This window comes from Stegostoma tigrinum, chromosome 16 (assembly GCF_030684315.1).
Source record: "Stegostoma tigrinum isolate sSteTig4 chromosome 16, sSteTig4.hap1, whole genome shotgun sequence".
NCBI lineage: Eukaryota > Metazoa > Chordata > Chondrichthyes > Orectolobiformes > Stegostomatidae > Stegostoma > Stegostoma tigrinum.
Window position 1 is genome coordinate 38,511,315 of NC_081369.1, and position 25,479 is coordinate 38,536,793.

General features: G+C 38.6%; 2 protein-coding genes and 1 long non-coding RNA gene across 6 annotated transcripts in view; 1 reads left to right on the plus strand and 2 right to left on the minus strand.

The window, feature by feature from the left end:
* Positions 1–906: 906 nt before the first annotated feature.
* Positions 907–14,489, minus strand: map1lc3b (microtubule-associated protein 1 light chain 3 beta). The gene is made up of 4 exons (XM_048547192.2): positions 14,310–14,489; positions 9,912–9,967; positions 5,764–5,870; positions 907–3,372 (listed from the first exon to the last, which is right to left on the minus strand). The coding sequence occupies exons 1-4, from the start codon at positions 14,350–14,352 to the stop codon at positions 3,198–3,200; spliced, it is 381 nt and encodes a 126-aa protein (XP_048403149.1). The 5' UTR covers positions 14,353–14,489; the 3' UTR covers positions 907–3,197.
* Positions 13,550–25,453, plus strand: LOC132210638 (uncharacterized). Of its 3 annotated transcripts, none has more exons than XR_009446802.1 (3): positions 13,550–13,982; positions 15,605–15,785; positions 21,492–25,453. It is a non-coding gene; the product is annotated as an uncharacterized LOC132210638 (long non-coding RNA). The 3 variants fall into 3 exon arrangements; XR_009446801.1 differs by lacking the exon at positions 13,550–13,982 and adding an exon at positions 14,316–14,885; XR_009446803.1 differs by lacking the exon at positions 13,550–13,982 and adding an exon at positions 15,258–15,491.
* The window catches only part of tcf25 (transcription factor 25 (basic helix-loop-helix)), a 44,785-nt gene continuing 36,265 nt past the window's right edge, over positions 16,960–25,479 (minus strand). The window contains exons 17-18 of one of the 2 annotated variants that reach the window (XM_059651717.1): positions 21,499–21,571; positions 16,960–20,133 (exon numbers count right to left, since the gene is read on the minus strand). In XM_059651717.1, coding sequence (XP_059507700.1) covers positions 19,963–20,133; positions 21,499–21,571 — 244 coding nt within the window. In that variant the 3' untranslated portion in view covers positions 16,960–19,962. Of the gene's footprint in view, positions 20,134–21,478; positions 21,572–25,479 lie in introns of both variants that reach the window. The other variant, XM_059651718.1, reaches the window with a different exon arrangement.

Sequence of the window (25,479 nt, forward strand, 5' to 3'; positions counted from 1 at the left end):
CTTGATTCAACCAATGGATAGGGGTACAATCCAAAATTTGTAAATGTTTTACTGACATTAGAAAGTTGACAAACCATGAAGGAAATATTCAGGAAATTTGTACAGAGAAAGATACTTTTTTTTAAAAAATGTGTCATGTGCATGGAACCTGATATTATGATTTTCTAAAGATCCTATTATCTCTTTAAAAATGGATGCTATTATTTTTCCAATGATAAATGTTTGGCTAACCAGCTTATAGTTTCCCTGCTTTCTATATGAGTCATGGCACCCTTGGCTTTCTAAGCCACTGAGACCCTTCCAGAATGTAGGAAATGTTCAAAGACCACAAGCAGTAAATTTACCATCCTATAGTTAACCACTTCTTTTAAGACCCCAGGGTACTGGCCATCAGGTCCAGGAGACTTACCAATTTTCAGCTCCGTTAGTTCTCTGATGTGTTCCTCTAGTGGTTATTATTATTATTATTATTCAAAGTCCTGCTCCTCTACTCTAATGCAGCAACGTTCACTTCCATTAATCTTATTTTACATATACTTGTAGAAGCTTTTCACTGTCAACTTTGGTATGTGTTAGTTTTCTTGCAGGCTAAAATTTCTCCCTCTTAAATTTCAATCATGCTATGCTGGTTTCAGTGTTCCCCTAGTATTCTTGCCTACTAGCAAGCTTCACTGCATTGTACATTTTAAAAAAATTGATACTCAACTTCTTCACTTCTCTTTACATGAACTGTTTACTTCATCTTAACTTCCTTAGGCACAGATGGTGTATCCTTTTAACAATCTCTGTTGAATGCTATGAATTACCTCCTTGAATGTTTGCCACTGCTTCCCTTGAGAATCAGAACTAAATTACAGACAAACTGGATTACAGAGCTTATGTGTGAACAACAGAAATGAAACAGGGTTCCATTGCTTTCTAATTTATTTTGAAAAGGGCAAATACATCTTTCCATACAGGCACACATCTCAAAACAGTATCTTATACAGTATATTTACAAGTCGTCAGTTTAGGTTCATCAATAGCAGATCCAAAGTAATCAATTTAAAAAAAGTTGTTCTAAATTACAAAATACATAAATCTGTTTAACGTACTCAAGAATTTACATTAGAGAAGTTCTTGAAATGACACTAGTATTTCCAGAATTAATGCAAAAGTAATAAAATTAAAATGACAATTAAAAACTTAAAAGGCACCGCTGAACACTTTTGGACTTGGTGCACTCTGGTTTCAATTACTTAATGTTACAATTGCAGTAAAACACAGAGGTGTTGCTAAGTGAAATATTGGTGACCACAAAAATAAAACCAATTTCCTAGCAATCACCGATTCAGAGGCCATGAATAATGCTCATCGATGTTTAGCCTGTTTTAGAACAGATTTTGGAATGTGGATTAGTTGCAGATGTTCTAACATAACATACTGTATGTTCATTAAATCTTTCAGAGTTGGCCAAATGTATGCAGTCTTAAGTCAATTCCAGAATATATCTGATGCCCAAATGTTGACAGTGCCAGCAGCTAATTTCATAATTTAAAAAATACAACAGTTCCAGGTAATAACATTACCACTACCCTTTAATGTTATTAACCCCTTTCCTGGCTCAGTGCCTATACTGTTTACAGTGTGGTATTCTGAGGATGCTATAAAGCATTATCTCTAATGATTCACCTTTCTGATATTAAATGTATGCAGTAAAAGCAAAACATTAACGAAGGGACAGTCTCCACTAATAATACATAAACAAAAGAAAGTGTGCATAACAAGTCATATTATAAGCTTTGAATTTCCTGCCCCATTGGTCTTCCAAAAACTTCAGAATAAGTTTTGTTTAAATACATTTCATAGTACAAAGTTAATAGTTAAAAATACTTAACAACAAACAAACAAAACAGAAGAAAACCTTTAGATATATAGACAACACAAAAATAAAAAGGAGATTACTACTAGTATTTGAATTTACAGTTATGCTTTGTATTCTGGCTATAAACAGGCCGCTTCAAAACTCATCCAGTGGAGACATTGGTATAGGAGAGTTATCAACTTATCTGCAATATCAAGTCAGCAGTAGCTCGAGAACAAGTATACACCAAAATAAAATTCAGGACTAAATTTCATTTTAGGAAAACAGCAAATTCTAACAAAGATATGAAGGTCTTACACAAATGGCATATTATTTTAGGATTTGTGTCTGCAAACTAGAGCATATGACATTTTGGAAAAATTTATTAAAACATTTTGTTCCAATAATTGCCATTAGATTCAGAAGAAAAATATACTAGATATAATCTGAACGTATATTTATTTTCATTTCTGCAATTTCTCAATGTGTAAATCCAAGCAACAGCTAGGATAGCTAAAGATGAAATACGTTTGTGAAACAGCTCATTAGAAATTAATCTAAGAGTGAACAAATAGCTATTCACAAGAAAATGAAGATTTTTAAACTGGCCTGGATTAACAACAATGAATTTAAAAAATTGTTGAAACACATTCATGTTAAACAATTTTTTGAAAAAATTATGAAATTTAAACAGACGACTTTGCAAAGTGAAATGATCGGCTTTCCTCATTTTAGAACCTGCGATAACTATTACTTATTAATTAAACCACTTAGTAGCTCGTTCACAAAAAATGACCATTCTGTTTTAACTTGTTGCTGGATGCATATTACTTCTTGCAATATTTGCACATCCATTTAAATGTCACACCAAAGAACAGTAGTGACTGATCAAAGTTAGACATGCAGCAATTTTATGAAAATTAGCCATTTAGCATCTTAAATGGCACTTTAAAAGTGGGATTAAGTTGGGTTTAAATAGTTAAATTTAAATATAATTCCTGATAATCTCACTCAAAGCAAAATTGTCAGCTCAGACAATGTAGTTTTTTAGCAGAAGTTATTTAAATTTACTTCGTGTCTGTAGCCAATACAAGATACCCGATTATCTCTGAACACGATTAGGATTTGGCTTAAAGTTGCTGCAGATAGAATTTACAATAACATAGTACTCAATTTTGAGAACCTAACAAGCAAAAGACTGCTGTTGCACTATCAACTTTTAAATCCAAGTAATTTTATGCATCATCTTTCTGATTCCTGGTTTGTTTGGGTAAGCCACCTTTTTGGTTTGCAATGCGTTATGACAAGGTCACTACAGGGACTTGGAGGCAGCTATTCCAAACCAGCATTATTGTTACAGTGCTGTGTCCATTCCAAAGGTCTCCTGGGATGCATACACCATGTAGAGAAAGCCATCATCATCCTTCTCACGTTCATAAACCTCAGATATGGGTGTAGAAACACTAACCATGCTGTGCCCATTCACCAACAGGAAAAATGCTTGGTTTGAATTTAACTGCAGTCGCCTCCTATAAAGCACATGTCAGAAAGGAGACTTCAGGCTCTTAAAAACATTAATTCATTCATTTGTTAATTTCTGCTGCTTGAAATATAAAACAATGCAATATCAGCACTTGCCCGTCAACACATTTATAATTTACCTAAATTTTATAAACCATGAATTACTTTGAGATGGGCCTCCTTGCAGCAAATCCCAGCAGTAACTTCAAATTATACAGCAGTGAGGAAGGCCATGTTTAGGATCATACTAAGCCATTCAAGTCATACTATTTGTATGAAGTAAGTAGATTTCGATAAATTGGACTGCTGCAATTGAATTCAGCTCCCCAGCTATAGCAGGAAATTTTAAATTAACCACAGTTCACTTCCTGCTAGAAAGCACTCAGACAGGAGAGAGTAGGATTCTGTGGAGACAGAAATTGAGTAAATGCTTCAACTCCAATATGATTGCTCTTGTCAAGGACTCATATCAGACTCTAAATCTTAATCCTTTCTGTTTTCAGAGATACTGCCAGACCTGCTGAGTTTCTCGAGCATTTTATTTTTATTTCAGATCTCCAGTATCTACAGTACTTTGCTTTTATTTACGGGTAGGATCTGTCATGCTGCAACAACAGCCATGCTACATATCCCGCCAACACAGCATTTAGGTTCATTCTCACAGTGATAAATCAGTGAGCACAAAAGGAAAAATGTAAAGTTAATGTTCAGGCTCCACTTCTGTTTTGCTGTGTTACTAGGAAAGGAAGTAGAAAGGATAATTTTGTACCCACATGTTGCATGCAATGGAATATGAATCATCCCATTAAAATGTTCAATTAGTGAAAATTAGTTGACAAGAAAAAACTGAAGTTTGAATTTTACATTTCTACTTTCCAAAGCCAATCTTTGACAAATTGTAATAAATCAGCTGAAGATTATTTATTTTATTTTAAGAACTATTTTGTGCGATTGCATGTATTGTTGAATGTTTTGGTACTTCTAGTTAAAATAATACGTTTTTAAATATGCCTGTTAGTGGCATATCCCATCACAAGGTTTAAGAGCCACGAGGTTATGCTGCAGCTCTACCAAACCCTGGTGAGACCACACTTGGAATATTGTGTCCAGTTCTGGTCGCCCTATTATAGGAAAGATGTGGAGGCTTTGGAGAGGAGGTTTACCAGGATGCTGCCTGGACTGGAGGGCTTGTCTTATGAAGAGAGGTTGACTGAGCTTGGACTTTTCTCTCTGGAGAGGAGGAGGAAGAGAGGTGGCCTGATCGAGGTGTACAAGGTAACGAGAGGCATGGATAGAGTCGATAGCCAGAGACTTTTCCCCAGGGCACGGTTGACTGCCACGAGGGGTCGTAGTTTTAAGGTGTTAGGAGGAAGGTTCTTCACCCAGAGAGTTGTGAGCGCATGGAATAGTTTACCAGTGGTAGTCGTGGAAGCAGAGTCATTAGTGACATTTAAGCGACCTCTGGACATGCACATGGACAGCAGTGAATTGAGGGGATCATTTTATTTTTGGATTAGGATTATTCCATGGCAAAACATAGTGGGCTGAAGGGCCTGTACTGTGCTGTACTTTTCTATGTTCTATATTCAATGTGAGTGCAATATTTAGGATCAATAACAGGGAAAGTTGCACAGTCTAACTTTTCCCCACTGTGTTCACATTTCAAAGCCCAAAACTCAGGTCTTAGTTTAATGAATTGTAACAGGTTGGAAGCCATGTTTTAAACAGACAAACATAAGCAGCTCTTGTTTCAGGTCTGAAGACTCTAGGTGGTGGGTAAGGTGTTAACTACAATTTCCAAGGTTCCAAGCTGACCGCCTGGAGTTTTCTGTGCTCCTTAATTCTGGCATCGAACGTACCCAGTTTAAAAGTGCACCAAGTTCCCAAGTTCTGGACTCCATGCCCAAATTCCTTCTTTCTATTCTCTGCGTAAGTTATCCTAATATCCTATTATGTCATTCAAATTTAGTTAAATAATGTTTCTGTGAAGCACTGTGGGTCATTTTACTATTTTAAAGACAGTGTTAACAAACAAGATGGGTCTGAGCAGACAAGCAGTAGGGAAAAGAAGAATTATTTGGTCAGCAGCTAAGAAAAATTTAGTCTGATCTTTATATATATTTGGATTTTCTCCAAGTCTCAACTTTTTCTAAATTGTATCCAATCTTTTCAGAATTAAACGCACCTACGTGTGGTTATATTAAGCAAAAAGGTCCTCATTGACAATACTCAGCAACATTTGTTTTAGTGACGCGAACAGGGTAATGTGTTTCAGTACAAAGACATTTCGTTGACCAAAAACACTGAACAATCGATTTAAATATCTGCAAAATTGCAATACTTCTGACTGACAAGGCAACAATTCATTTCTCGAATATGACTTAAAACTCAAAGCTTACCTTATGATTTTGATCAGTTCACTCATGTTTACATGGTCAGGAACAAGAAATTTGGTCTTGTCCAACACAGGCAATTGCTTTTCTCCCTTGTACCTTTCAATTATGACCTGCAAAATGTAAAACAAAGTGCAATACAATTCAATAGCTGCCTTATCTCAGTTATAACACTTTTCCCTCCAAGCCAGAATATCTGGAAAGCAAGCCCCACTTCAGACATTAACTACAAAATAGCTGGCAGTGTTCAACAGACCTGGTAGTACCTGTGGAGAGAGAAACAATTTAATGATTCAGGTCATGAATTCTCGTAATAATGAATGGCACTGGTTTTAACCACATGAAAAGCAAAGTGTAGAAGGCAGTAGAAATTAAATGACAAAAGCATTCAATGATGCATGGCCAGATGGCGTGCTACAAGGTCAGAAATGAATAGAAGTTGTGTTGAGTTGTAATACAGTCAGGAACAGCAGCCTATATGAAAGCAGACAGAGCAAGAGAAGGAAATACAACAGAAACAGAAATCATGATCTAAAATCATTGAGCACAATACTAAATTCAGAAGGCTACAAAAGTTAAAAGAGCTGCACTTCCTTGAGCTTACATTTAAAACCCAGAGCATGTAGTTTAGGTTAACAGGAAGTGTAACTTTACGTTATCTGATATTCTAACAATCGGATCAGAAATAATACCTGATCTACTTTCTCAGGCATGCTATTTGAAAAATAGCAGGTCAGTTTTCCTGTCAAATTATTCTCTCCACCAAAATAAAAATAGGTCATGCATCCAAAGTGCATGAAATGACTACAATTTTCCCAGCTAACACTGGCAACCAAAGTTTCCTTTTTGCTGTGTGGTTTAGCTGCACAGCCATATGCAATGCATTGCACAGGAAATAAGCATGATATACACAACTAATGTCTCCGCGTACGTAGTTGTACAACTATGACAGACAGCCTGTGCTGTATATCAAAAAGGATGCCAATGGCAAACAGAAATTAGGAACATTGGGGCCTATACTACTTAGTTGCTTAAAAGAAACGATGATAAAGTAGCTGACGGTTACACTCACTAATGAGCATTTACTGGAGAATTGAGGGGTTTTATAGAATGTAGCCTAAAAAATAAACTTGATGTAATCCAACTGGACCAAATGATAGTAGTTAAGTCTGCTGTATTCCAATTTTATTTAGGTTTGCATCCCATAAACTTGAAAGTGCTACTGGGGATATGGGTACCTAAAATGAGTGTTTAGTTCAACAAATTGACATCTACTCAAGTGGTGTGGCAAATGGAAGGCCAAAATGTAGGCAGTGAGAACTTATTTTTGCATTGGCATTGCAAATACAGAGGTACATGGGCCAGAGGGTGTTTGAGACACAATAAACAATCAAGAGCATGGAATCAGGGGGGCACCAGCATAGCAGTTTTGAAGTGGTCATCAGGAATATGGGTAGAATTCATACAGAGGGCCATTTTTATATAAGAGGTTGACTTCTCAAGGGATATGAACGCACCAGAAGTAGAATGAAGACCTAAATTTGTAATTTATTGATAAGAGCCACATGACGATCTCACGGTTTGAGATGGAGGTGGTGGTGGAAAAAAAACATACTGGAAGCCTTCAAGAAGGGACAAGGTGTTACCAGTCATGAGTCATATTTCATTCAATGCAATCAAAAGGCATTATCAGTTATCCAATCAATGACTTGTCCTACACAGGTCAAAATAAACCAAGCTAGTACCAATACCTTTGTTTTAACAGTGCTTGCTCAAGTATGATTTCAGTGAATCTATAAAGAAAAATCAAAAATCTTAAGCAGGAAAAATTAAACCTACAATGTAAATTAAGAACCGCCAAGGGACTTGTAGCTTGTCTTTTACTTGTTTTTGACCTTACTTTCATCTGGGCTGTAAATTGAGTGAGCCAAATATATAGGGATTGTCTGTAACTCATCCTTAATTGGCAGTGTTTCATTCTGAAACCATGCCAACATCATATGATGTGATTTTAGATTGTTTTCTGTTTGTCAGGCTTTTAGTTTATTACCACCCTACAATCATTTTCTAGAATAGCTGTCCTTATTCTGGGATTTGCTCTGATGGCAGCCTGCACAAGAAAATATAGTTGCTAGAGAACAAGTTTGTCTAACCTATCACGGGGGAAGTAATGCTCTAGAGCTTGCTGTCTGTTTTCCCCATCTAATGCAGCTACTAGCGCTGAAGTAGTATTATTGGCTCATTAGTACACAACGTACTGAAAAACCAAGTTGTCAACTATGATTGGAGGCGTGCAGGAGGTCTGATCATCATGGGATCATTCAACCTATACGTTTAATAACATTTACACAATTAAGTTATAAAAATTAGGTTCCCACAGCAATTTATATTCAGAGTATTTTTAATGTAATGAAATATCCCAAGATGCTTCACCTGTGTATCTTAAAACAAAGAATGATACCAACTGACAAAAGTAATCTTAGACCAACAAACCAAAAGCACGGTCAAAGAGGGAGGTTTTCATAAGTGTCTTGAAGGAGATATTGAAAGAGATATAGAGAGATGAAGGAAGGGAAATTCCACAGCTTGAATGAGTGAATTAGAGACAGGAACATCAAAGTGCAACAATTATAATTGGGAATGCATAACAGACCAGAATTAGAGAAGCAGAGACAACAAGAGCGTTGCAAGGTTTGAGGAAATTACAGAGATAGGGAGGAACTTGAGAACAAAAATAAGAAATAACAAAAAAAAATCAAGAAATTGCTCAACTAGGAACAACACAGACTACTGAGCATGGGTGAAAACAGGCCTTCAGACAATGGTAGCAGAATTTTGCATGACCTCAAAACTAAAAAGGGTAGAAAATGGGAGGCCAGTCAGGTTTGCATTGAAATTGTCAAGTCGACACATAATAAAAGGGATAAATGAAGGTTTCGGCAAAAGATGACGTGAGACAGATACAATAATTTAGAATGTTAGACAGGTGGAATGAGAAATTGCACAAACAGGAGGTCAAAAGCTCAACTGATAACCAAACATGCCAAGGTCCTGAACAGGTTGGTTTAATTTCACTGTTGCTAGGATTAGGGATGGAATTGGTAATTATGGAACTGAGCTTGTAATGAGTACTCAAAACTATGGCCATGGCCTTTTTCATAAACAAACTAGGGGACATGTCAGATGAAGAATAAGCAATCTGACAACTTAACAATAGTGGAGGAACTGAAAGGGAATGACAAGGTAAAGCTGGGTATTGTCAAAGTAAAAACTAACCCAGTCAACCCTCCACGTCCGCAAGAGCTCCATTCCCGAGAGCCCCTGCGAATGATAAAATTCACAACAGTGGAGTTCGCAAAAAATATCGTGGATACATGACTTTTGCTCGTGGAATTTTGTTTCTGTTGTTACCTTTTTTTCCCCTACACGAATAGGCAGATTCACAATTCATGATTTTACAGCGGTTTTACTTTATAGTCAAGAGGCTTTATGACTAGATTTATGCTGACAACTGTTGGGAACACCAGGAGGTAACACAAGAGAGGGATGAGGGGAGGGCAGTGGGGAGAAGACGAAAATATAGTCTTCATTTCTTCCCTTCAGCCAACTCACCATTCCATTCTACCCTCCAACGTGAGCCCCATTTACGACTGTCCACACTTGCAATGGAGACTTGTTACCCAGCATGCATAGCAACAAAGAAACCTTCTGATCCATCAATGGTGTTGTGAAAGCTTTATTTTAACCCAAAAAGAGAGGTGTTTCTTTTTTACTGTGCTTGCAGGGTAAAGAAATCTGTGGTTAAGCTTTCTCTTCCCCATTGCTGCCACCTCAATTAACTGCAGAAATAATGCTTTTTGTTGTAAATTGACTTGTGCTTTGGAAATTCTTCACTCCTTTTAAGTTCAGACTGGCAGTGGTTTTAATTGACAAATTATTCAAGACTGCAAATAAGTGTCTACTTTTTGGGATGTTCATTTTTGTAGACAGTAACACCTACATAAGGAGCATGCCAGCCTAAACCAACCAAAGACGTACTCTGTATCAGAGTTAATAAATGTGCTGTATAAAAAAATTGCTCAATTATCTTTTCACTGCACATCACTTCATAATTCATAAGCATTTTAGTTTTAAATTCCTCCTAGAATACTCACAGGGATTTTGTTGGGATGTTGTTCTCGAATAAGGTGCACATCTTCCACTCTCTGCTCTGTAAAACAGCATGGTAAATATTATAGAAAATCTCATGCAGAAATCTCAACAAAAGCAAAATATAGTGGATGCTGGAATTCTGAAATAAGAGAAGTTGCTGGAAGTATTTAGCAACATCTATAAGCAGAAAAGCTTTGAGTCCCCAGAAATGAGTCATATTGAACTTGAAACGATTCTACATCTCTCTCCACAAGTACTTCCAGGCCTGCTAAGTTTCTCCAGCGTTTTTTCAGAAACCTTGATCTGGGATTGCAGTGGATTAAAAAAAAAGTTGTTTTACTCTTGTCCACAGAATTTCTACCGTTTGGACTAGTTTAGGAATTGTTCCAAAAATTCCTTGTTACTCTAATGATCAGGGATTTCCCATGTTTTTGTGGCTACTGTCTAATATTACACCAAGTTGTTATAATGCAATCCTCTACAGGCATGTAAGAAAACAATGCTCTAAAGCATAAAATATACTACATAAAATATAGGTGATCAATGCATATTCCATTCCAAATCATGCGACCAATACATAAAAGGTAGACTCAAACACAGTAGACTAAATGGCCTCACTCTGTTCTGTGAATCTGTGCGTCAAACCTTCAAAACTCAAACTTTAAAACATCAACTCAATACTTGAAAAGATCCAACAGATTAGAAAAAAAAAAACTATTTTTACATTAATCCACAAAACACAAGTCAGGAGGCAATTAAATACTCGCCACTTGCCTCCAATGCCACGCGAGATGCTTGATCCCAAGCAAGGCAAAGCAACCCATTGATCACCGCACCCACTATTTTAAAAACACATTCCCTCAGCCACCAAGTGCACTGTTGGAGTGTCTACCTCGTGATTTGCAGCAATTCACCGTGGCTTCTTTGACAGTACCTTCCCAACCCTGTGCCTTCCTTGTAACATTCATCCCATAATAGAATATAAACCAACACTGAAAGCAGTCATGTGACTAGAAGTGATTCAAATGGTTCCTTTCTGCAGCAACCCAAAGCTACTCTGTTGTACAGCATGTTCCCTACAGTGCTGTGTTATTTTCTTCAACCACTTATCCAGCAACCCTTAAACATACAATGGAACCGAATTCGCCCACTCCCTCTGGCTGAACATTGCATGCTCCTTCAAAAACATACATAGAGTAATTTCTAACATTGCACTTCACTCATGAAGTAAAGTGACATTACAACTTGTGAGCAGAACTAATCTGTCTCAAGTCACTACAATAAAAGCTAATCAATTTTAAAAATCTCAAATTTCTTCAGTCTTCTCAGATACAATGGAAATAGGAACAGACATTAGAGATGCAGCGACTGACTACTGAACCCAATATCTGGCAGCCAAATAAATTGATACTGCTTTACCTTTTAATATGAAGTATACAAAACAGCATACATTATTTGATTTATGGCCTAACCATAAATATTGATAAACATTTAATAAATAAATTTGATAAATATAAATACCTTTGAATATTTTTACTTCCATTTTCATTTTTTCAACTGCTGTCAGCCCTTATGTTTTATCAACTTCTGGAGGAGTATTTATTTGTATTCACAGGCCTCTGTTTACAGGATCCCACTGTATTTTTTTTAAAAATCGCAAACACCCCCATTCCTCATTTTCCTCCCAAAATTCATGACCTCACATTTATCCAGATCCACATCAACTGGATCTGCCAGCTGTCTGCCAATATTCACCAATCAAGCCTTCTTAAAATTTAGCCCACTTTGACACTTGTCAACACCTCAATTTAGGACACATTTTGAGGCTGCCTTTGTGTCTAATCAGAATCATCTGCTTATAAACAAGATAAAAAAGAAAGATCCAGCACTGCCCATAGGGAATGTCCTATCTAATTCTTAGTAATATGAGAAACAAGCGTTTCTCCATGGTGTTTGAATCAATTTTCCTTTCCATATTTCCTCTTACAAATGAATTTGTTTAGAACAAGCTTTGAGAAATACCTTTTGGAAATCCAGACAGACCACATCAACTGCACTCCTTTGAACTAATAGCCAATTCCTTGGCCAAACTTAGTATTGACAGTTAATGCTGGAAGGCTATCAAACCATTATGTTGTTATAAGCCTAGTCTAACTTTCCTGCATCTTAGTGCTTAAAGGCAGTGAGCAGTGAACTGAAAACAAAATCTGTATCAGATCTGGACGTGGAGATGCACTGACAGAATAAGTGAACACAAATAATTACTGTTGCTGAAGTGGACAGCACTGGTTAAATCATAAAGCACTAGTTTCAAACGTACAAGTGAAGAACTATCACTTATATCTATCTGAATCCAATGCTTCCATCAGTCAGAATTACTCCAAAATTGCTGCACTGAAAAGCTCATTTGGTTTGAGGGGTAATATTTAAATTAAAACTCAATTAAGTATGCATTCTTAATGGGATCATCCAGTACAATTAGGCTGCTAATTCCCTAAAATTACACATGAAAATCAAAATCCCAATTACCTTTCAAATGAATGCAAAGCCATCTTTAAAATCCAGCAATTATTAGCAATTCCACTGATTAGAAAAAGTATTTAAAAATCTAGTTTTATTTAATTCTTTCTGGCAACATATGCTTCACTAGCTGTGCCAACATGAATCTCACTTGGCCAAAAATATTATTTAGTAAGCGTCCTCAAAATTTTAAATTTCACATAAAAATTTCACATATTCAGAGCAAGAATATTTTGACGACTCAAATGAAGTTATACATTTAATGAGAGGATCACATATGGTTTACTGACATAACAATTTATGCCAAAAACAGGGCTACAATACACCATACATGTGGAGCTGTAAAAGCATGGCAGATCAGACAGCATCCGAGCAGGAAAATCAACGTTTTAGGCCAAAACCTTTCGTCAGAACTTAGTCAGTCCTGAAGAAGGGTTTTAGCCTGAAATGTTGACATTTCTGGCTCCTCAAATGCTGTCTGACCTGCTGTGCTTTTCTAGCTCCACGTTTATTAACTCTAGCTTCCAGCATCTGCAGCCCTTACTGCGTGCAATAAACCATCTTCAATAGGGTGGGGAGAACAGCTGATCTTGTTTTCCCCATTGTGACATTATGGAGAAAGGGAATTAAACAGTGCAGTATACACTGGCAGATTCATGATGCTACTACATCACTCCATTTGACCTCAAGAACAGTCATCTGTCCACCTAAGGAAATGTGTTTTTTTAAAAAGCTACTGGAAAAAGGCCAAACGAATCCAACTGTCAAGTAGCAAAGGCAACTGGAAACAAATGGAGCGGTGCCAATGCATGAGTTACTCTGGTCTCATTTAATGTAAAATACTATTAAGGAATCTCTATGAAGGGTCTAGGCCCGAAACGTCAGCTTTTGTGCTCCTGAGATGCTGCTTGGCCTGCTGTGTTCATCCAGCCTCACATTTTATTATTAAGGAATCTCTTTCCGTTTTTCCTATTACTTTGTGTCACTCCTATTGTTTGTTATTTCTGTCCATCAAGATTCTGCTAGGTTTATAAATACGTCAATGTAATTTGCTACAACGATGTTATCTTAGCAAGTTTACGTCATTTTGTTGCTCAACCGCAATACACGATGGGGAAATAGTTACTTCAAATAAACACATCCTTGTGTCGCGACAGTTCCACAGCAAAAGTGGGAGATTGAGGGTATGGCTACCGCAGACATAAACTTGACTCGTCGAATGAAACGTTTATTATTTTCTCGGATGGAATAGTCTTAAGCTCGTTTTTAAAATTGGAGGGGGCGCGGCAATAACGATCAAGTAGGAAAAGAACGTTTTTTCACCTGGAAAATCAAAATCATAAGTGATACCTAAAAAGCACAATCTTCAAAAACGACCTGAGCTACTGGATAACACAGTGTGAAGCTGGATGAACACAGCAGGCCAAGCAGCATCTTAGGAGCACAAAAGCTGACGTTTCGGGCCTAGACCCTTCTTGTTATCTTGGATTCTCCAGCATCTGCAGTTCCCATTATCTCTGAGCTACTGGATTACATCGCTGACCTGTTTGCAGGTATCTCAATGACGAACATTGCGGACTCCTACCCTAAACCTCAACCCGAGCTCGAAAACCCCCTACTCCCAACCCACATCCCCCACCCCCACTCCCTTCTCGAGACCCACCCACCCCTCCTCAATTAAACTAACGGTTTCCCGAGCTTGGTGCCACAGACAAACCGCCCAGCTCCCACCCACTGGCGGCTCCGGCCACACACGGGTTCGACGGATTGACTAGGGCCTGACAAACGGCTTCTCTCCAGCTCACCCGGGTACCGCACCGTCGCCGCTGCCCTCCGGGCAGGAGGCCCCGACTCCACCTTCCTTTCACTGCCGTACCTACCGAAAGTCCTTCTCTGTTTAAAGGACTTCTCTGACGGCATCATGAACTGTCTGGGCGTAACGGAGGATTCCGGGCTCAGTCGCTAGCACAGGCCCACTTCTCCAAGTGAACTCCTCTCCACCACCAAGAGGATCCTGTCTCCGACTGTCAGCTGACCCCAAAGCATGTACCCAAAGTTAACACCTCATTACCCCCGCCCATTCGTTCACCGTTCGACTGACGTCCCGCACAGCCAATCAGTAGGACGCATCACGTCTGATTGACAGCCCTCAATCGTATGATTGGATGCCTCTGCCGGGGGTAATATTATACAAGCGGTTCCGCCTGGAGACTCTTCTCGATTGGTTACCACTACACACGCGCAACCTTCTACGATTGGCTACATGGTGTTTCAATATTAAGCGAAATTGAATATTTTCTGGGAATCCAGAAGTAAACAAGGTGGGCGGAGCTTGGGTACGACCCTGGTCACACGCATGGAACTGGAACAGCGCCGGAACACATCGCTATCATCTGGTTCAGGCTCACATGAAATATACGTTTTTAATTCATCTCTTACCAGGCACTTTCGCTCCAGTACGTTCAAAATGTTTTCACGCACACGCAAACGTAGACGTTACTTCCGGAAAACTAAAATGTTAGGAATTACAGCAGGTCAGGCTGCAACCATGGTGCGAGAGCAATCTAACGTTTCGGGTCTCCCCTTCCCCTACTGCATCCCTAAACCAGCCCAGTTCGTCCCCTCCCCCCACTGCACCACACAACCAGCCCAGCTCTTCCCCCCCACCCACTGCATCCCAAAACCAGTCCAACCTGTCTCTGCCTCCCTAACCGGCTCTTCCTCTCACCCATCCCTTCCTCCCACCCCAAGCCGCACCCCAGCTACCTACTAACCTCATCCCACCTCCTTGACCTGTCCGTCTTCCCTGGACTGACCTATCCCCTCCCTACCTGTCTTCTTTACTCTCCATCTTCGGTCCGCCTCCCCCTCTCTATTCCATTTCCCTCTCCCCATCCCCCTCTCTGATGAAGGGTCTAGGCCCGAAACGTCAGCTTTTGTGCTCCTGAGATGCTGCTTGGCCTGCTGTGTTCATCCAGCCTCACATTTTATTATCTTGGAATTCTTCAGCATCTGCAGTTCCCATTATCTCTGATACTATTTCGGGTCTGGATGTCATTTCAGTAAGAGCTCTTCATGGATGCTGCCTGACCCGCTGTGATTGACAGCATTTTTTAATTGTTTTCAGCGCTGATTCGAGCATCTGCAATAATTTGTTCTTCGTTCTTAATTACAGCCGTCTCTTCCAAGACCTTAATTCCATTTTTTAAAAAACAAGTTGCAGAGCCGCTAACCATTGTTGCCGTGACAAAATGTGACACGTATCATATACAAGTTCAGAGCAGAAATGGAAATTTGGAAAGCATAAGAGAAGACAAGAAAATACATTAACGAGTACGCTGAAGGAAATTACTGAAGTAAGCCAACTGTAAATGGCATGGAGATGGCGAAGTGGGGAAAATTATTTTGACAGTATATCCTTGTGTATAGCTAAAAGTATAAATCTGATGAAGTTGAGGTAGCAAAGAGCATCAATGAAAACAAACTGCTGGAGAAACAGAGGATAAGGCTGTATTTATGGAAAGAAAAGTTAATGATTCGAGTCTGGGGGGGGAGGAGGAAGGGGGAAGAAGGAGAGAGTGAGAGAGGGCGCGAGCGAATGAGCAGATAGGTAGAGACTGAGCCACAAGAGGAAAAAAAGTTAAGCAAAGGGATTGTTTAAATGAGCCAGAGAAAAAGAAAAGCTAGCTATATGATATGGTTATGATCATGAGTGGGTGAAAATAGGTTGGATGTGCTGAAAACACTTGCCATGACAGGCCCTGATGTGTGGTAGTCCGGCTCTAAAATTAAAGTCAAGTCCAGAAGACCTAACAGACCTCATTTGAAATATACCAGAAACCTAGGTTGCTAATGGCATCATGGTACTATGTCCCTGCCTCTAAGCAGGAAAGAGCGAGTTGAAATCCTACCTGCAGTGAAAAGGCATCACATGTTAAAACAGGTTGATCAAAATATTTGCAGGCAGAAAGACCAAGAACAAATTTTCTGCATAGATACAGTATGTCCATTCCAAAGCTAGGCAGCTTGGAGGAAGGTAACCCATTATAATTATACAACAATCTATCTATTGTACTACATAAATGTTAATAGAAATTATGCATGAGCCAGCAACCTGCTCCCTTAATTGACCATTCCACAGAAAACAAGCAGCTCCTAATATCTTATCAATCCAGTTCAAACAACTGGTCAACACAGTCAAATTTTTTCATCACGTTTGTAGACAATTTGGCCAGATCCGAAAAAAAAATACCATTTCCTTGAGCTTTAATTGTATAAATAAGATATCTTAAACTGGGAATTAATCTTAAAACCACTCTGTTGTTTCCAAGGCTTTCACGTGAGGAAACCAAAATGGTACCTGAACTGAGACCCAAGGTGCGTATCAGAAAGATGTGTGCTTTTCTTAATTGTGCAACCTTCTAAACATTATAACTCATGCAGCTACAGCTTCATAGTGTTGGTCACAAACAGTTTCAGAGAGAGATTGATACGCTAAAATGACCAGGTCTTCTTTTCTAAAACCACTGGTTTTAATTAGTTCCCCTCCTACCTGTGTTCACACACAACTTTGGCAGATATTTGATTTAGGTTCATTTTCACATGAACCCACACGAGTACAGTGAAAGAAGTTTACAAATCATCAGTTATGGCATTGTCTTAAATACAAAAGGTACCTAGGCACAGAACCTTAAGTACAAAGCAGAAAAACAAGGAAAACAAAGTTCAAAAAGCTAAACATTACAGTCCTTCTTACCAAAACATAAACGAACTGTGTAACACCACAGTCCATAGATGCCTGCCCATGCTGGGCTTGCACTCCTCACAACAGCTTGATGTTGCCCTTGCTGGCACCGGGGACTGCCTGTACATGCTCTTACTACTGTCTGCCCACCCACTGACAGAGCTGCCTGCTCCTGCTCTCACCAACTGCCCATTACTGCCTCCATGACCCTTCAGAAGCTAAGTAGAGAAAAGACACACTACAAATGAAAACAAGCGAGGAAGGAAGAGATTGAAGCAGGAAGCTCCGATTCAGGAGCCCTCCTCTGCCACCATCCTGGACATTATCTTTAACTTGGACTTCTGAACAATCTAGACCTACCTCTTAAACTGTAGACAATTCCCCTAACAGCCGCATAATGAAACTGCCAAATGTAATATGTCCTAACATCTATGTAAAGCACTACTGGGGACAGGTTCTCCAGAGATCAAAATCCTGCCCATGAGCATTCAGCTCAATCCCAATCCAGTGCAGAAAACTGCCATGAATTTCAGAATATAGCAGTAGCCGTGTATTACTAAAAGTACCCTCAAAACATGAAAGATCTTACCCACTGAGTTTCTTTATTCCTTTGTTAAAAAATACCAAATTAGTGAGAAATATTTTTATTTACAGGAATCATATTGTTGATCGTAATGTGTCCATCTCTGTCTAAGTAACCATACGTTTGCATCCTGAGTTATTTTCTCAAAATATTACCCATGATTGACGTCAAACTAATGGGGATGTAGTTGGCTAGACATATGACATAAAAGGCGAGAAGAATGTTAAGCATCCTTGTGAAAGGGAACAGTCCCAGATTTCTGCAAACTTAAAGACAAGGATTTTGTCTGGTTTTTGTTCCATTTCCTTAAAGACACTTGTTTGGACATCATTCAGGCTGCAGGACCCTCTTAAGGGTCCTTATTCCTTCTCAAATAATAACTTATTTTACCATCAACAACTTTATTTCTAATTTAATGATATTTTTTAAAAAATCTGCTCTCCAATATCACTTTGTATACTTTTAGAATAGTGAACAACATTCAATGCTTGCACAGAAAATACATTCTGCACTGACTGGCTCACTCAATTCAGAATATAATTTACCAACTTTAAAGTAAATTATGATTGACAAATTAGGTAATGAACTGCAACTAACTTTATGAATTTAAATTGAAAATGAGAACAGAGAAAAATCAGAATACAGATTCATACATGGATTCAGGATGCAAATAACATTTGATTTTTTTGCAAAATTAAATCTCATCACAGCCTAAACGGTTAGAATTTTTGCATCTTGAGTATTTACAAAAAAAACAGCAAAATTCAATAATAAAAAGAGAAACCAAATAAAAAGGATGAAACATTAATGATGCATTTAATAACTATAGCTGGTCTATACACATTTGGTGAGAGTTCGCTTCAAGTCATTTAAGTGAGAATTTTTTTCCTGACTGGATTACGAGTGAATTTAATCCAGAATTTGCAAGTTTTTACATAAAAGCAACTTCTTACCATTGACAAGCATATAACTAAGAATATCGTACCACCTATGTTTCACACTGAAACAGGAATTCACAGCATACAAAACACAAAATGCTGGAAATGTTCAGGTCAGGTACTATCAACAGACAGAGAACCAGCATGAACTTTTCAGGTCAAATGACCTCCCTTACGTTAACTCAAGCATTTCAGTCTTCAGGATTCCCAAGTTATTTTCACAAACTCATGCTAATAATCACGAAGTATGCTCAATAATTTTCTATGAACTCCTTGTTTGATATTAAATCTAAATAATAATTTTATTTATTTACTCAGTGGTATAGAGTGCTCCCCTTTATACAGTGACAGAATTTCTGATTACAATTGAGAAGAGGTTATGAAACCAATCCATTGGTGCTGTTCTCTGAATAGATTGCTGAGCATTTTCTATTATTTCAGTTTTGCTTCTTCAGATTTTTAGCATCTGCAATATTTTGCTTTAGTATTCATAAAATTTTACTGTTGTTTTACCATATTCAGAATGGCCTCAAATAATGATTACTTTCCCAGCCTTTTATTAATGGATTCAATCAAATTCATTCCTTTATCACTGTCACCAAACCTGACTGCTGACGGTCTTCTAATTAAATTTAGATTGCTCCACACACCTTCCAAGTGCAAATGTACCATCAACTTGGTAAAAAGGAATTGATCAAATATAACTAAGTAGATCAAACAATTACACTTGATTCACAGAAAAGGCTATGACTTTAATACGCATAGTTGGCACACTGTTATGCACTGTTCCGTTCTAGTAACAACATTTTCTTTCCAACATAAAGCACTTGTGTAAATTCTACATGTCAACTACATTTCACTTAAGTATTTAAATTAGACTTCAATAAATACAAAAGAGCAACTGCTCGTCAAGTTTTTGGATACCCTACAAATTCTCCTTTATATTGGAAGCATGTTTAAAAACATGTAATCTCACTAGATTTATAGACCAAAAATATAAAATTTTGCCAAACGTAAAGCTGAAATTTACAGTATTCGTTATTCTTTTAGTTGCTTCTAACCATTTAAAAATTACTGATGATAAAGTGCTTTCCTTCACTTGTGTTAGCACTTATGGTCAATAATAATCCACAGAACTAAATACAATATGATGGTGTCTTTTCATAAATGCTTCTATATCACTGTGCCGCAGCTATGTAAGCAGTTAAAGAATGCACTATTCTTACAGACCTAAGTTACATTTCACTGAAGACTCCGTACATGAAATTTTAATCCCATTCTCCATCACCATCATCATCTTGATCTTCTTCCTGTGGTGGTTCATGGAAGTGGATATTTGCTAACATATCCCTCATTGCAGCCATGAGTCGGTTTACGCCTTGATTCAATTCATGTTGGTCCTCTGCACCGTCACCTTCCACATTCTGTCTCCTGTCCTCCTGGAATAAAAATTTGCACCAGATATTGGAATGTGTGTTTGTTGATGGGAAAGTGTGCAATCAAATTATTTACAAAAATCATTCAGAAATCAAGTTAAATGATACAACTTCAATCTAGCCTGGAATAATTTATTTTCACAACCACACAAAAACAACTGAAGTTTTGGGGATAACAGAGTGGAGCTGAAGGAACACAACAGGCGAGGCAGCATCAGATAAGCAGGAAAGTTGACATTTCAGGTCGGGACCCTCTTAGAAATGGGGTAGGGAAGCTCTGAAATAAATAGGAAGCAGGGGGTGGGGCTGGTGAAGGTAGGTGATATGGTGATAGGTGAGTGCAGGCAGGCAGTGGTGGGGATTGTTCAGTCAGGTGGGAGGGGCAGATAGGTGGGAGGGGCAGATAGGTGGGAGAGAAGATGGACAGGTTGTGTCAGGTCAAGGAGATAGGGATAAGAGGATGGGTTGGTCATGGGACGAGGCTGGAGTTGGAGATTTTGAAACTGGTAAAGTCCACATTGAAACCCCTGGACTGTAGGTTCCCGAGGCGGAACACGAAGTACTGCCCTTTCAGTTTGCGGGTGGCATATTGTGACACTGGAGACGGCCCAGAATGGACATGGTCGCCCAGGGAGTGAAAGGGGATGATGAAATTGTTCGCATCTGGAAGGTGTTGCCGTTTGTTGCAAACACAGCACAGGTGCTCTACAAAGCAGTCTCTACCAGTTTCAAAATCTCCCCACCCCCCCGCCTCATCTCAAAACCAACCCTCACTCTCATCCCTACCTCCTTGACCCGACCTGTCAGTCTTCTCTCCCACCTATCTGCTCCTTCCACCTCACTGACCAATCTCCATCACTGCCTACCTGCATTCACCCATCACCATCCCATCTACCTTCCCCACCCCCACCCTCCTCTCTAATTATTTCAGAGCTCCCTTCCCCCTCCCCTATTTCTGAAGAAGGGTCCCGACCCAAAATGTCAGCATTCCTGCTCCTCTGATGCTCCCTCCTGCTCCACACAGTGTTATCACTGACTCCAACACTGGCAGTTCTTACTACCTGAGTGAAGTTTTGGGGAAGTTGTCTCAAAGAATTTGATGCCTCAGAGTGGACATAAGCTTAGGTGTGCAAGAACTGTCGAGACACTAGGAAAAAAATCCACTAACAAGGTAAAGAAAGGAACATTTTATAGACAGGCAATGTTTCTCTTTTATGTAATTAAGAACCCCTATGCAAGCTAACCGTCCAGAACTTGCTGCATATGCTCCAGAGTACATTTGTCAAATGCAAAAGAACTGTTTCATACACTAACAAAATTAATTGCATTTTAAAAATTATATCTTCACCTCTTTTCATTAGCACACACCTGAAGATTAAAATTTGGCAACAAAGATCGAAAGAACAGTGATAAGGTGCTTCCATCTGCTGCATGATTTATCCTGAAAGAAAAATACTGAGGCTCAGTAATCTCAAACTTGTCACAAATGACCAAGGAGAAGGTAAAGACAAGTCGAAGACAAAGACAAATTTGACTCAAAACGCATTGTAATAAAATACCTTAATGTTCAAACTGAAACTGTAACTTTATAATCTCAAAATGAATAGCAAACGTAAAAAGGCATTTTTGTTCAAATACTTTTCCTCACCTGGGATCTCAGATTTTTGTAAAACTACATTGCAACATGTAAGTGTCTGACTGGCAGGAATCTGAAAACAAATTTTACTTATTACTCCACTGGAATGTATTCTCGGTACCAATCACTTGGTGTAAAGAAGTGTTTTCAGACAGCTGTTCTGGAAATGGCGTTTACAGATCTGTGTGGTGTCCCATGGGCCTGCCCGAAAATAGTACTTTGCAGCAGTCATTTTTTTATTTCTCTTTGGATTGAGTAAATTGCAATATGTTCTTAAAATAGACCTTTACAACTAAGCTTTTGATTATCCGTGAAACATATGGGAACGCTTTACTTTATGAAATATTCAACATAAATGCAATTTGTTTTTGTTCTTGCCTTAAGTTGAAAGAATCAGGAATATCACAAATATCTAAAATCCTCAGAACATAATGAACAAGAGTCATTTTCAGAATTGGAACTTAAATGGAATTTGCAAACCATCCCTCACAACTCAGTTTCACATACAAGCAATGAACACCATTTTCAGCACACATTTCTTTTGCGTTTGTTGACCAAAATTGAAATGCATTCTGACTAAAGCTTCAGTATGATTCCTGAACCTTTTACTCCACTGCTGTGACTATACATATGTGCATATATGTCTCCCTACACTGTCATGAATGAACATGATAAGAACTGAATTTTGAATCACAGAATCCATACAGTGTGGAAACAGGCCATTTGACCCAACAAGTCCACACTGACTCAACTCTCTACCCTGTAATCCAACATTTCTCAAGGCTAAACCACTTAGCCCCCACACCCTGAACACTATGGGCAATTTAGCATGGACAATCCACCTAAGGTGCACATTTTTGGACTGTGGGAGGAAACCAGAGCTCCTGACAGAAACCCATGCAGACACGGGGAGAATGTGCAAACTCCACACAGACACTTAACTGAGCCTGAAACTGAATCCACGTCCCTGGCACTGAGGCAGCAGTTCGAAACATTAAATCACCTTGCCACCCCAAGATCTTTCAGGCCAGTAGATACAACACAGTCGAGTAAACGTGGTATTTATTTTCTCCCCCAATATCATGGTCTACGTGTAATGGCAACTTTGTCATGTTTTCCCAAAGTTTTCCCTCCCTTCCCTTAACTTAGCTGGGAATTTAGCAGCAGCTATAGAAAGAGAGACAGTTAACATTTCAGGTTGGTGGCCTTTCAGCAGAACCAGAAATCAGGTCTTTCTCTTAGAGACATGTCCTAGCACCAAGCCCTGATTTAAGTCCAATGATATATTTTCCCTATGTAATTTAATTCACTTCACTAGTACAGTACTCCATTGTCCTCTTTCAATTGACTTTCAATCCGATTATCCATCCCCAAAATTTATCCTAGTGACAGCTTTTCAACTAACACTTGATCGAACGGTTTCTCAAACTTCAGGACACCAGACCAGAAAACTTCCCAGCATTACCTCAAAGTAACAGTTAGCAATATCACTACACCACCAACTCTACTGTCTCTGAGTGCTAAGTGTATGTTTTATATCACAAAAGCCAAACAAGATGTTCTCTCTGTACAGTCTGATCCAAGTACTACATTTTAACCTTACTTCTGTCGACGACTACTCCTGATTTGCCTACATTGTTCAACTATTTAGTTCATCATTCTTGATGTGAGGAACTATGCTGGGCTTCAAACTGATGTAGACCCCGTACTTTTCCCCCGCAATTATTTCTTTTCTACTTGTAGTTTACACTTGTCTAAAATTCAGTGCTAGCAATTCAGCCACTTGCACTTGTTTTAAAATCAAATCCATTGTGTAATTTTTGTGTAATTATGTAGCTCCATACAATATCACCCCTTCCTACTCTTGGTTTGGTATTCACCAGTTTTAATTTGAAGTAAACTCCTGAATGAAAGTGTGACTGTTTAAGTTGGAAATGCCCCGACTTCTAAGAAGGTTTTCTAGGATTACAAAGGGATCTTGATCAAATGGGTCAATGACCTAAAAAAATGGCAGATGGAGTTCAATCCAGATAAATGCAAGGTATTCTGGTATGATGAACAAGGGCAGATGTTATACAATTAATGGTATGGCCATGGGTAGTATTGTAGAGCAGAGGCCCTAGGGGTGCAGGTACGTAACTCTTTGGAGTTTGTGTCACATAGATCGGGTAGTAAAAAAGGTGGTTTAGCACGCTTGCATTCATCATTTAGTCCTTTGAGTGTAGGAGATGGGAAGTCATGTGGAGGTTGAACAGGACATTGGTAGGGCCTTGTCTTGAAGACTGTGTCTGGTTCTGGTTGTCCAGTAACAGGAAGGATATTCTCAAGCTAGAAAGGGTTGGGAAGAGATTTACTAGGATGTTGCTGAAAATGGAAGGTTTGAGTTACAGAGAAAGGCTGGATAGGTTGGGACTTCTTTCACTGGAGCATAGGAGGTTGACAGGTGACCTTAGAGATGTTTATAAAATAATGAGGAGCATAGATAGGTTAATGGTAATTGTCTTTCCCCTAGAATGGGGCATTTTAAGACTAAGGGCATATTTTTAAATGAGAAGAAAGAGGATTTAAAAGAAGACATGAGGGGCACTTTTTTTTGTTTTACAGAGGGTGGTTCATGTGTGGAATGAACTTCCTGAGGAAGTGGCAGATGTGGGTACAATCACACTTGAAAGACATTTGGATAAGTACATAAATAGGAAAGATTTGGACGGAGATGGTCCAGGAGCAGGCAGGTGGGGTTAGTTTAGTTTCGAATTCTGTTTGACATGGACTAGTTGGATTGAACGGTTTGTTTCCGTGTTGTATGACTATCTATAAGGAATTCACTCAGTACTTCAATTTCAATAATGAACGAGTGGCCACGACATAAACCCTAAACAATTTCTTTAACCTATGCACAAGTTTCACCTTCCTTTAAGCTTGTGCTTCAAATGATTTTTTAATCAATGCCTTCTCCACAGACCATTTAAGAGATCATTTTCTCAAAATAGCAATGCAAGTTGGTTAGAAGTTTTGGCTTTCAAATCTATTTATTGCTCTTTTTCCTTATGTTATCATATAAGTAAGGGTTTGCCTAAATCTTTGTAACTCCTTTTTTAAAAAGTAACAATAAACTCAGCTATTTCTAGAACAGCAGGGCATTCACACATCTCCACTCCTTCAATAGTAACCAGCCAGGCTCTAAAATCTCATTAAGTGTCTCTAGAGTAAGCTACAGAATATCATCTATTCATGAATCTTATTGTAGCTTTCACTGAGGGGGCCTACTAAAATATCATGTCTATGACTTGGCTTCTATATTGTGTTATCCTGCAGATCAAATTGAAGAACCATCTTTCAACAGCTTCTTCCCCATTACCAGACATACGAACAGACCTCTCATAGTAGAACTGATCGTTTTCTGCACCTTTTCCATAGCCATAACACTACATTCTGTTCTATTACCCTGATGGACATTTGTGAAGTATGACTGTCTGGACAGCATGAAAAACAATACTGTGTCTCAGTCTATGTGACAAGAACAAAACAAATAAAATTTATTTAATCAAACTTATTCTTTTCTTGTAAGTGCTATGTACAATACACCCCTAGGACGGTGCACCAACTGCTTGCATCCCATATATTCTTCCTACAACATTACTAATTATCTTATGTACTCCTATGGTCAAATAAACGGATGCTGTGATCATTTTCAATATTTCTGGCATGAATAT

Excerpts from the sequence above, each read along its gene's own strand:
- map1lc3b (XM_048547192.2), bottom strand. The coding sequence starts at position 14,352 with ATGATGCCGTCAGAGAAGTCCTTTAAACAGAGAAGGACTTTCG. Across the intron at positions 9,968-14,309 it reads TAAACAGAGAAGGACTTTCG|AGCAGAGAGTGGAAGATGTG; the intron begins GTAGGTACGGCA and ends GCTGTTTTACAG. Across the intron at positions 3,373-5,763 it reads GAACTGATCAAAATCATAAG|GAGGCGACTGCAGTTAAATT; the intron begins GTAAGCTTTGAG and ends TGTGCTTTATAG.